General features: G+C 35.1%; 1 protein-coding gene across 2 annotated transcripts in view; it reads right to left on the bottom strand.

Moving 5' to 3' along the window:
- The window catches only part of PIK3C3 (phosphatidylinositol 3-kinase catalytic subunit type 3), a 145,585-nt gene that overhangs the window by 38,965 nt on the left and 92,967 nt on the right, over window positions 1–13,653 (bottom strand). For both annotated transcript variants that reach the window (XR_014295789.1, XM_082641434.1), the window contains exons 16-20: window positions 11,405–11,536; window positions 9,084–9,212; window positions 8,366–8,435; window positions 6,349–6,413; window positions 3,608–3,692 (exon numbers count right to left, since the gene is read on the bottom strand). Coding sequence is in view for 1 of the 2 variants with exons in the window: in XM_082641434.1 (XP_082497560.1) it covers window positions 3,608–3,692; window positions 6,349–6,413; window positions 8,366–8,435; window positions 9,084–9,212; window positions 11,405–11,536 (481 nt within the window). In the remaining variant the exon portion in view is untranslated. The remainder of the gene's footprint in view (window positions 1–3,607; window positions 3,693–6,348; window positions 6,414–8,365; window positions 8,436–9,083; window positions 9,213–11,404; window positions 11,537–13,653) is intronic.

The raw sequence follows: 13,653 nt of genomic DNA, 5'->3' as shown, positions 1-13,653 counted from the left end.
AAGCACTGAAATTGAAACTGTGATTAAAAATCTTCCAACAGGACTTCCCTGGTGGCGCAGTGGTTGAGAGTCCCCCTGCCGATGAAGGGGACGCGGGTTCGTGCCCCAGTCTGGGAAGATCCCACATGCCGCGGAGCGGCTAGGCCCGTGAGCCATGGCCGCTGAGCCTGCGCATCCAGAGCCTGTGCTCCGCAAGGGGAGAGGCCACAACAGTGAGAGGCCCGCGTACCACCAAAAAAAAAAAAAAAAAAAAAAAAAGAAAAATCTTCCAACAAACAAAAGCCCAGGACCAGGTGGCTTCACAGGCAAATTCTATCAAACACTTAGAGAAGAGCTAACACCTATCCTCAAACTCTTCCAAAATACAGCAGAAGGAGGAACACTCCCAAACTCGGAAGAACACTCCCAAACTCATTCTACGAGGCCACCATAACCCTGATACCAAAACCAAACAAAGATGTCACAAAAAAAGAAAACTACAGACCAGTATCACTGATGACCATAGATGCAAAAATCTTCAACAAAATACTAGCAAACAGAATCCAAAGGCAGATTAAAAGGATCATACACCATGATCAAGTGGGGTTTATCCCAGGAATGCAAGGATTCTTCAATACATGCAAATCAATGTGATATACCATATTAACAAACTGAAGGAGAAAAACCATATGATAACCTCAATAGATGCAGAAAAACTTGCAACAAAATTCAACACCCACATGTGATAAAAACTCTCCAGAAACTAGGGATAGAGGGAACTTACCTCAACATAATAAAGGCCATATATGACAAACCCATAGCCAACATCGTTCTCAATGGTGAAAAACTGAAACCATTTCCTCTAAAGTCCGGAACAAGACAAGGATGCCCACCCTTGCCACTAATATTCAACATAGTTTTGGAAGTTTTGGCCACAGCAATCACAGAAGAAAAAGAAATAAAAGGAATCCAAATTGGAAAAGAAGTAAAGCTGTCACTGTTTGCAGATGACATGATGCTATACATAGAGAATCCTAAAGATGGTACCAGAAAACTACTAGAGCTAATCAATGAATTTGGTAAAATAGCAGGATACAAAATTAATGCACAGAAATCTCCTGCATTCTTATACACTAATGATGAAAAATCTGAAAGAGAAATTAAGGAAACACTTCCATTTACTACTGCAACAAAAAGAATAACATACCTAGGAATAAACCTACCTAAGGAGACAAAAGACCTGTATGCAGAAAACTATAAGACACTGATGAAAGAAATTAAAGATGATACAAACAGAAGGAGAGATATATCATATTCTTGGATTGGAAGAATCAACATTGTGAAAATGACTATACTACCCAAAGCAATGTACAGATTCAGTGCAATCCCTATCAAACTACCAATGGCATTTTTCACAGAACTAGAACAAAAAATTTCACAATTTGTATGGAAACACAAAAGATCCCGAATAGCCAAAGCAATCCAGAGAAAGAAAAACAAGAGCCCAGAAATCAGGCTCCATGACTTCAGACTATACTACGAAGCTACAGTAATCAAGAGAGTATGGTACTGGCACAAAAACAGAAATATAGATCAATGGAACAGGATAGAAAGCCCAGAGATAAACCCACGCGCATATGGTCACCTTATCTTTGATAAAAGAGGCAAAAATATACAATGGAGAAAAGATAGCCTCTTCAGTAAGTGGTGCTGGGAAAACTGGACACCTAGAATACTTCCTAACACCATATACAAAAATAAACTCAAAATGGATTAAAGACCTACAGGTAAGGCCAGACACTATAAAACTCTTAGAGGAAAACATAGGAAGAACACTCTATGACACAAATCACAGCAAGATCCTTTTTGACCCACCCCCTAGAGAAATGGAAATAAAAACAAAAATAAACAAATGGGGCCTAATGAAACTTCAAAGCTTTTGCAAAGCAAAGGAAACCACGAACAAGACGAAAAGACAACCCTCAGAATGGGAGAAAATACTTGCAAACAAAGCAACTGACAAAGGATTAATCTCCAAAATACACAAGCAGCTCATGTAGCTCAATATCAAAACAACAAACAACCCAATCCAAAAATGGGCAGAAGATCTAAACAGACATTTCTCCAAAGAAGATATACAGACTGCCAACAAACACATGAAAGGATGCTCAACATCACTAATCATTAGAGAAATGCAAATCAAAACTACAATGAGGTATCACCTCACACCAGTCAGAATGGCCATCATCAAAAAATCTATAAACAATAAATGCTGGAGAGGGTGTGGAGAAAAGGGAACCCTCTTGCACTGCTGGTGGGAATGTAAATTGATACAGACACTATGGAGAACAGTATGGAGGTTCCTTAAAATTCTAAAAATAGAACTACCATATGACCCAGCAATCCCACTATGGGCATACACCCTGAGAAAACCATCATTCAAAATGAGTCCTGTACCACAGTGTTCATTGTAGCACTATTTACAATAGTCAGGACATGGAAGCAACCTAGGTGTCCATTGACAGATGAAAGTATAAAGATGAGGCACATATATACAATGGAATATTACTCAGCCATAAAAAGAAATGAAATTGAGTTATTTGTAGTGAGGTGGATGGACCTAGAGTCTGTCATACAAAGTGAAGTAAGTCAGAAAGAGAAAAACAAATACCATACGCTAACACATATATATGGAATCAAAAAAAAAAAAAAAAGAAAGTTCTGATGAACCTAGAGGCAGGACAGGAAGAAAGACGCAGATGTAGAGAATGGACTTGAGGACACAGGGAAGGGTAAGGGTAAGCTGGGATGAAGTGAGAGGGTGTTCTGGACATATATACACTCTCAAATGTAAAATAGATAGCTAGTGGGAAGCAGAGACATAGCACAGGGAGATCAGCTCGGTGCTTTGTGACCACCTAGAGAGGTGGGATAGGGAGGATGGGAGGGAGATGCAAGAGGGAGGGGATATGGGGATATATGTATACATATAGCTGATTCATTTTGTTATACAGCAGAAACTAACACAACATTGTAAAGCAATTATACTCTAATAAAGATGTTAAAAAAAAGATGTATCTATAAAAGAGTAAACAGAATTTACACCTTATTCCTACTATTATGTCAAAACATTAATGACCTCTTTTTTCACATTTTGTATCTTTTAATCTTCTTATAGAGCATTTAAAACTGCTATGGTTTGAATGTTTATGTCCCCTCAAAATTCACATGCTGAAATCCTAATGCCCAAGGTAGTGGTGTTAGGAGGTGGGAACTTCTAGAGGTGCTTAGCCCTCATGAATGGGATTAGCCCCCTATAAAAGATACCCCACAGAGCTCCCTAGCCCCTCCCAACAGGTGTAGATACAATAACAAGTCTTTGACCCAAAGAAGGCCCTCACCTGACCAGGCTGGCATCTTATCTCAGACTTCCAGCTTCCAGAACGGTGAGAAATAAATTTCTGTTGTTTGTTAGTCACCCAGTCTCTGGTATTTTGTTATTGTAGCCCAAATGGACTAGAAAAAAATCCTAACATGTTCTAAATGTGTATGAGTATGGTAGTATCAGGATAGCCTGTTTTCCTTTATTCCCATGTATCAATGAAACGTAGTAAGTTGAAAAACTTACCACAGCTTTTAACATAAGTATCCATAACTTCAGCACTGATCCCATTTGGCCCATTCTCACTTGGTGCATATTTTCTAAAAAAGTTCTGAAAAGATATTATTTACATGTTTATAAATTCAATACAATCCTTAAACAAATTAGGCATTTAAAAATTGTAAATAATGACAAAGAGGTGTCTGGTGTACAGCAGTCAGTAATTATAAAATGTGGACTTTAGGAAGCATATTCCTCAGGAATCAGTCTTATTACTATGCTTATAGGCTAAGACAAACAAACAAACAAACAAATAAATAAATAAAAGCCTGCTACTTCTATACCACAGGGGAAAACATTAAATAAACTTACTGCTATATCTCTATACTTAATTTGTTTCACCTTTCTCCTGAATGTAAACATGAGGGGTTTTTTGGGTATCATACATTCTAAAAGTGAACATGAGTTTTAAAAATTACCTTTTAAGTATGGCCACTGAAACACTGTTACCATTAACAAACTCAATAAAGTTACATTCCAATTTTCAAAATAATTAGAATGCAATGCTAAGAATTTTCAGATTCAGAGGAAAGTGATAGAAAGATAAATATAAGAGATGCAGACTGAACCAAAGAATTATAGGGGCACGATAAATACACTAGAGCGTCCAAAGAGTCTGGAAACACTGGGGAAAATCGTGCATTTATTTATTTTTTTTCCCCAGATTACCAACTGGACCTATTCCCTTACATCTAGATGTTAAAGAAAAATACAAAGTGTATATTATTTGAAAATACAACTAACATACTATTAAAAAAGTAAGTTTATCCTACATTTTAAGCTTTTTGGAACACTTTCTAAGTTTGACAAAGAATCTATATCTAGAATATATACAGAACTCCTATAAATCAATAAGGAAAAGACAAACAACCCAACATGAAAATGGGCAAAAGATATGAACAAGCACTTCACAGAAGAAATAAATGGCTTACACATATTTTTAAATAATCTTTCAGGTAATCAGGGAAATGCAAACTAAATAATAATAAACAGCAAAATTTAGAAGTTTGACAATACCAAGATTAGGCAAAGATGGGTAGCAATGAGAAACAGTTGTTTCCAAAAACAATTATTTTGGAAAACAATTTTTAATTATCTACTAAAGTTGAAGATGAGATAAGCTATGACTCAGCAAAATGATTTACACAGATCACACATGCAACTAAGAATCAGGACACAAACTGTCATTGGTTTTATTTTACAAAATCATAATTGCACAGAGCAACATAATAATTGATAACTTTATTAAACAATTAACTTCAGTTAGAACCTGTGTTAAAGCTCTGCATACATTTCCTGTCATCTTCGAACAATTCTAGAGCTAGGTACTCTTCATCATTATCCAAATTTTACAGATATAAAAACTGAGACTTGAAGGGTATGTTAGGGGGTCCCCTAGACCTCTGACAGGTTTGATTTGTTAGGTGGGGTCACAGACTCAACTTACAATTGTACCATAAGCAGTGTGTATTACAGTAAAAGTATACACAACAGGATCAGCGTGGGAAAAATACACAGGCAAAGCCTGTGAATTCCATGCGCAATCCTCCTTGCTGTCTTCTGTGAAGGCATACACTGAGCATACTTACTGGGGGCTGGTCATACAGGCACCCTCTACAGTCTATTTAGTTCAGTAACTACCAAAATTCTAGAAAGAAAGCAGGTTGTTTGCTATAAATCATATTATTTGTACAGTCTAGGTATGTGAACCACCCTTATCGGTTAAAAGCCAAGTTCTCACTGAAAGCCAAATACCAGCTAAAGGCTAACCTGCTTGCAAGGTTACTCAAAATATAGCTAGAAAGCTGCAGAGCCAAACTTCAAACTTAGGCAGTTTGATGTTTTGAGCGTGAGCCTTTAACCACTGAACACGACTGTACCCCAAACCAAACAACAGAATCAACCACCTGTTTTGCCAACAAATCAGAGTAGCGCTTTCTTGCAAATCTAAACTCCATACTGAATTACTGAGACACTCTAAACTGAGAAACAAAAAAACACACTACAGCAAATATCCTCTATCAAGCCTTTCACTGTATTATTTTTCATCTCAGGCATATAAATTTTTCTGTGTGAATTATATACATTTTTCTTAGGAAAAAGTAAAATTATATTTAAAAATTAACAAAATAAACTATTAAGATGTATTAAGAATTCTGCATTAAACACTAATTCACATATTTAAAACGTAAAAAAAAAATCCAAAGATATACATGGCTTAGCCCCAGAAACAACTTGGCTTTTCTCATATTAAAGGAGAGAAATGACTTTGGAGGTGGGGATAAGGGTCTTAAAAAAATAATTGTGCAAAACATCTACAAGCAAAAATATCACTGTAGCACTGTTCTGACAAACAACAAAAATCGGAAATAATCAGAATGTTCACTGATGGCTAAATAAATTATAATATTTCCATACTTTGAAATATAATGCAACCATAAACTTTAACAAATTTAAAATTTGTTTGCCAGTTAATTCCTGATCTCCTATTATGTGTTAGGCCCATTTTAAGGAACTGAACATCTACCATGGAAGCATTTCTAACTGTTAGCATTATTTACTTCTCAGGAAAGGAAAACAACTTTAGGGAAGACGGGTGATAAAAAGAGACTGTCATTCCTAACTTTATATACTTTTTATAAAGATTGAAATTTTTATAATAAGAATATATTCATGAAATTTATAAATCTTTAAAATAGATACTGTACCTGAATGCTTCCTTCTGTATCAAGAACTTCAGCAACAGGAACTGACTGGATAAACTGCATGAAGCCTACACAGAAACAGATGCATTGTATTAAGCATAGCTATTGGTGAAGCAATAAAAATAAAGATTCTGCTAAGAATAGTCTTCATTTGAAAATGTATACACTACAAACCTAATAGCTTAAATAGGCCTATAAACATTGTATTTAGCATACACTGGCATTTACATCATAGGAACTACAAGGAAACTTTAAAAAAAAATTAAGCTGATAATCTGTATGCTTCTCTAGGCCAATTTCTATTATTATACACAAGGAACACGAAGTAATAGGCTAGGCTTCTTAAATCTGGAATAAAAATTTCTATCTATAGTATTATAACATATGTCAATTAAAATTATTCTGAATTTAAAATCATTTTAAGAAATCTGGAATTGTGGAATATCAATCACCTAACCCTAAAATTATAGTATATTCATTGGCTTTCTTTGTGTAATACTCCATCTTCTGTCATTCCGTGGAAATGATAATGAGAGGGAAGTATAAATCCCTTAAACTACCAAAAAGGAGGGAAAGAAGACAATATACAGGAGAATAAGGAGAAAAAGTAAGTCTGGTAAGTCTAGGGACAACAAAAGAAGTATAAAACGACAAATCTGTGAAAAAAAATCAAAGTTGAATGATGGAAACTATTTCAGGATCATAAACAACCATGATCTGGTTTTGGTAAGCCTTACATTATAATTATTCACATGCAAATTAGGAGACTGTATATTTCTTTAGAGTAAGAAATGTATCATTTATTATTATATCATAAATACTGAACAGTCTGCATTAATGCACTTAACAGACGTTTACAGTTTTTCTACTACGTAGCAAGAACTTTGCCAGATAAGCAAAAATAGAGCCTTGACCCTGCTTTCAAAGATCTTACAAGCTTGCAAGTTTTATTGGGATAAAAACTATGAACAAAAGAGAATAGCATAGGGAGACCTATATTACAACAGGGATCAGAGGACATCTGACATCTGAACCGTGTTTTGAAGGATAATAAAGATTAATTAGTAAAGCGGAAAGGATATTAAAAACAATGATCATACAAGACTGAAAAGAGCTTGGTACATTTGAGAAAATGGAAGGTGGCTGGTGTGGCTAAAGCCTAAGAAGCAAGGGGGAGAGTGGCAAAAAAGAGGTGACAGAGATAGGTGCAGAAGTATGTCATACCATGCAAGAACTTGTAAACCAAGATAAGGCTTTTGTCTTTGTCCCAAGAGCAAATGAAAGCTAAATAAATCAATCTATGTAGGATGGTAGAATATTTGCACTTTTAACAAGATCATTCTGAGAGAAAAATGAGAATAGGAATTAAACCATCAAAAAGATTTGGGAGTGGCCCGGAGAAGGGAAGAAAGCCTAAAATAAAACAGGTACTTGTTTCTTCAAGGTACCTAAGGGTAAGAAGCTCTAAGAGTAACAAGATTATAAAATTTACAATAGGCATTAGGCAAGCATTTCTAGGGAATCTTCTGCCAAACTTCCAGAGATTACTCAATATCAAAAAGGCTTAGATATATATTAAAAAAAAATTAGTGAATAAGGCAATATCATTTGCTGAGTGGCTTGTATAAGCAGGGCACAGCCTCTCTGGGTTTTAGTAACTCTCAGTAATGATTCCAGATACAGATCACCATGGAAGAAAACTACTGTAGTTTGTAGCTACTGAAAGTTTTGAATGCAAAGAAATATATCAGAAAGGTGCTAATTTGTCTTCCAAATATGTTGTTTAATGATTCCAAGAGGTATAAAAGGAAGGAAGGACAGAAGAAAGAAAGGGAGGGACGGAGGGAGGGAGGGAGGGAGGGAGGGAGAGACGGAAGGTAGGCCGGCAGTCAGGAAGGCCCAAGTGGTCTTCAGTGTTACAAATGAGTTCAATCTCTAACATTCTTAACAATTTTCAATTAAAAAAGAAGTATACTCATTGGACACTGAAATAAATAATCATGTTATAAAATAAACTTACCATGTTTTGTACTAGTGGCTAATACTTTATAGGGCGTCAACTTCAAATCCAGATTTTCTTTTCGTAGCAGCTTAAGATCAAAAGTTATATTAACCAAATGAAAAGAATGTTATAAAATAGTTTTACACGCAAGTACTATAGCAGTTTAATACACAGAGATTTAGAAGGTAAACCTAAATTAAGGCTTAATTAAATCAATTAGTTAATTTAACTTTGATCATCAAAATAAATGTATTAAGCACTTTACATGGTGGTATGTCAAATTTTTTATCTTTTTCTAAATCACTGTCAGTTTTCAATGAACAGAAGGGTTCCTCTTGAGGATTTATGCGGGCCTTACTGGTCACAAAGTATTTTAGAACTCAGAAAAAGGAAATGAGGACAAATATTTTCCTTTATAAGCCAGGGACAGAAACAGGATTTAAAGAAGAAGATTTAATTGACTAAGAGGAAGAAAATTACTAAATTTAACACTGAAAGAACTGGGAAAAAAGTTTTTATAAAAAGGAACACATGCAGTTTCATTTCATACTAATCATAAGAGCCATCCTGCAATGTACAAAACAACTAAATTTGCTCAAGATCAAGTGGAGATTGTTCAGCTTTCTAGGACTGCATCTGAACGTTACAAACAATTCTGTCCATGCATAGCATATCCACTAAATCATCAATTTCTAAAATGAAAAAATGTTCCCTACCAACATAAGGTTATGTTCACCTTGTCCATGAGTGAAATGATTTGGAGAATAAGTTGATCTTGGCGTAAATCATCCCCATGCTTAAATATAACTGGATATTTGCCTCCATCTTCTGTCTTAAAGAATAACTGTGCAGGCATAAGGGCACTCTGGAAATAAAAATATTATTTTCAAATTATATAAGATGGAAATGTGGGGAAATTTATAATAATCTAAAGAAAAGAAATAAGTCTAAAAAAGAAAACAAATAATAATAACCTTAATTTATACAGGCCATGAGAAATAATAGCACAAAAAGTATCAGACAGAGGGATGAACAGACGTGTGACAAAGCAAATACAGTAAAATGTTAATAACAGGATAGAAGTAGTGGGTATACAGTTGTTTACCGTGAAAGTCTTTCAACTTTGCTGTATGTTTGAAAACTTTCGTATAAAATGTTGGGGAAAAGGCAACAAAAATGCTTCAAAGAATATATGTTTAGAACCTACAACCTCTACTGGACTGAAACTCCAAACTTTAAATTATCTTAAATTTGTAGTATCCTTTTATCACCTCAGGCAAAAATATATTTTATAAATTACTTTGTACCCTAGCTCACAAAAGCTCAAGAAGAACTGGAAGTGATCTTCCTAAAGATAAATGATAAGCAAGAAGTTCTTTGTTGCAATTTCCCTTTTCAGATTCGGATCTGATTCTGAAATTTAGATTTCATCTGAAATCTAATGCAAGCAGCTGACAATCTCAGGATAACTAAGCACTAATCCCAGTGCCTTAAGGGGTTCACTCCCCATGGAGATAGCTTTCATTCTTAAGCTAAGGTCTACAAAATACTGTGTAAAAATACTGAAAACTAGGTGCATAACCTTTTCAGCTCTAAGGAGTTCATAAAAAGACGACAGGAATTCATGGATTCCCCTACAACTCTGTGCAGACATTTCAGTGTATGTACAAGCATATGTACAAGCATAACATTCTAAAGTATCCAATCCATCACTTTCATTGGACCCTTAAAGGCATTCATGACTCAAAAATGGTTAAGAATTATAATGCTAGAGTTATGTAGTAAATGCTTTAGAACCATTAATTGTTAACTGCAATTCAGAATTTTTAAGAATGTCCACATACTTACTAAGGGCTGGAAGAAAAAAATCAGGACTGAATATTAGGATTAAAAAGATGTCCCATGATATTTTATTGACCATCTACTTTGTGTATATAAGACATAATTATAAAATTATATTATTCAGGTAAAAATGATCCAGAATACACCTAACAATAATGATAGATTCTTATGCCCCACTCTTACAACTCCTGCTCTATGCCTTAGATATTCTTTTTCATCCTGTTTGCAAAAAAATAATAAAACTCCTTTTATGATTCACTGGTTTTGATTAGTCCTAAGGGAATGAGAATATTAGAAGCAGGTCTTATTTGGGAGTGCTAGCATGAACTAAGAAAATACTTGCATTTTCTCTCCTGTACCAGCATTTTTCAAATTGCAGGATATAATTCAATAATGAGTTTTAAAACCAATTAAATAGGTTGCAAACAACATTTAAAAATTAATGCAATAGAATAATTTTTAAAAGAATAGAAACTATTAGAATCCGTAATATGCAGTAAGGTTAAGTACTGCTTTATGAAACTTACATTGCAGTTGTGTGAGCTGGGCTGCCATGGGCTGCCTTTAAACACACCCTTAAAAAAATCAACTATTTTTTACTGTTATCACACCCCTTTTCATATACCCAAGTTTGTTGATCTATGAGCCCTTTCTTATCTGATACAAAGTAATATCCCAATGCAACTTATGCCCTTCCACCCTTAGAATCAGAAGACCTAAAACATCATGCCTCAGAGAGACCTTTCAATAAGATGTCCAGCAGATACTGATGCTTCTTCACAAGTAATGATGCTCAGCCCTTTGGCCTGCTTAGAGAAGGCAGTTGCTACCACTTCTTTCTAACTATCCAGGTGGTGGCCAGCCAAAAGAAAGTCTGGCATACTATTAAGGACTAAAGAGAATTACTACACTTGAAAATACAAGAAAAAATTTAAGTCATAGGTTAACTGGAACTCATATCTAACCAGGGAACTTATAATGTCTAAGTTTGCAATTTAACTTTTAATTCAAAAAACAAAGCTTACATAAGAAGAAGCAGGTGATTAATAAATAGTTCAAAAATTAAAGATTAAAAAATTCAGATGTATAAAAATATTTTATACATTTCACATAAAAATGTCTACTGATAATACAAAAAGATCTTAAAACAAAACACACTGATAAATAAAAGGTATCTTTTTTCAAAGGTAGTGTCTAAAGATCCACCACAATTACCTTAAATAATGTAGCTGTTTCTGGGATTATTCCTCTAATTTTCACCTGGGGTTCTAAAGGCAATGGGATAAGTTCCACATCTGACAAGTTCATCTTTTCGTTGTCTCCAAGCAATGCCTGTAGTCTCTCATTCTAGGAGAACAAGTTAGAAAGTACTAATTAGGTTAAAATGGAAAAGGGGTTTTTAAAGCATATGGTAAAGATATAAAGACTGATTCTATTAACTTTAAAATATTTGCAAAGCACCATAAAAGTATATGCGAAGTAATACAACATAAAGGAGAGAGTATGTGTGAGAGACAAGCACTTATAATCCACCTGACAAAAGCAGCAGCATGCTTTAAAAGGAGCAATCCCTTGACCTATGAAAAGCTGGACTTTCATAAGGTTAGGAAATATATTTCTCTTGCTTCAACTGAGAATCAGGAATATCCTCAAGCTGGACTTAAAGATGCAATTTCTATTTTCAAAGGATCTGTGAAGTCACAAGGAGAAACTAATTTCATTTGAAGCTTAATTTCTCGTGATCAAATATTAAGCAAGAATTTCATTAGCTGCTCCACTGCATGTTTTGGGTTTAGAAAGTAAACTCAATTTACTTAGAGGAACTTGGACCCTACTTTTTACTGTTCATTGACTCTGTCTGATCGAACTTTTCCCAAGATATCACCATTTATTTATTTTCTTTAGCTCACATGCATACTGAATTGAGCCAAGATTTCAGAAATTGAGAAATTCAAGCCACTATGAAACAGCTTTGTCATTTAGCAGCATCTGTAGTGTTTAGACCAAGCCCATCTATTCAATTTCAAAATAACAATCTACTTCCTTTGAAAGCTGTGAGAGTATTGCATTCTTTAAACAGGTGAGCTTGTTCTTAAAGGGAGAAAACTTGACCTAATACACTGGGCTTCTTCCTATTTCTCAAACATGTCACACATGCTCCCATATCAGGGCCTTTGTGCTTGCAGCTCCTCTGGCTGGAATAGTCTTCTCTAGATATTCAGTGGCTTGCTCCCCTACTTGCTTCAGGTTTCTGTCCAAATGTCAACTCTCAGTGAGGCCTTCCTGACCATTCCATTGAGAAGTGAAAAGCTGCCTTAATACTCGAACCCAGCACTTCCTATTCCCCTTTCCAGCTTTTTCTCCAAAGCAAGTGAAGCTATCTAGCATAAACTATATTTTACTTATTTTGTTAACTTTCTCCTCCAACAGGAATGTAAGGTCCTTACATTCTAAAGGTAGGGATTTTTATATTCGCCTCTGTATCCTCAGAACCTAGAAAAGTGCTTGGCACACAGTAGGCATGTGATGCATTTTTATAGAATAAATATTGTAACATAAAGAATCACAACGTGAAAAGAGACTACTTAACATTCATAATGAAAGCTTTGTTTTTTAAAAGTGTGGAATCAATGCATTTTTATTAGAACTCAAACATCTACATTCAAAGACCTCAATCAAGAGAATTTTTCCTAAATGAGATCAGCAAAGGAAAGAAGGTGGCAACAATATTATTATTTGTTTTACCATCTGACACCTAACTCATGGATCCCCTGGCCACATATTTAACGCCGTTGCACTCACCAAGGCAACTCCCTCCCAACTTCGTTATGAGGGGTGGAAAAGTACTATTACATATGATTGCAAATTATTAGCTGTAGTCATTTCATTATTCCTAGTAATAACACAAATAATGGTGGTAGAGAGTCATCTTGGCATTTCACTAAAACTCAAGGGCTCGTTTCTAGTAAAACTAAGTAAATACAACTATGTTTGTCTTTTATCACATCATGAAAAACTGTCTTAAAAGATTTTTAGCCAATGTTGACACTATATTTGGGACTGTCTGACTTAAAATATAGGAAAAACAATATGTGTTTTGCAATATGTGGCAAAAACAACATTTATTTTGGGGGACTATAAGTGCTGTCTCCAATAGGGAGTCATCTTCCAGAACAGCAAAAACTGAGGTGTATCCAGAGGCTCATGTGTGGCGAACAAAAGAGTATGTCACATAAGAACAAACTGCGGTTTAAATACATGCCCCAAACTGACAGTCACAAGAACAGGCATTCTTTCTGCTGGTGAGCACTGGGATCACACTGCTGCTCACCAAGGCACCTCTGGAGAGAAGGGCTCCAGGAGGAATGGCAGTAGGAATTTAGTTATTTAACCAGGATTTGTGATTCTTCTCAAAAACAAAGAAAATGCCGACTCAATAAACGTGTGTTTCTCTTCAGCCTGTT

This window comes from Mesoplodon mirus (genome assembly GCF_964341445.2).
Source record: "Mesoplodon mirus genome assembly, chromosome: 13".
In the NCBI taxonomy this organism is placed as follows: domain Eukaryota; kingdom Metazoa; phylum Chordata; class Mammalia; order Artiodactyla; family Ziphiidae; genus Mesoplodon; species Mesoplodon mirus.
This window is presented reverse-complemented; position numbering and strand designations above follow the sequence as displayed.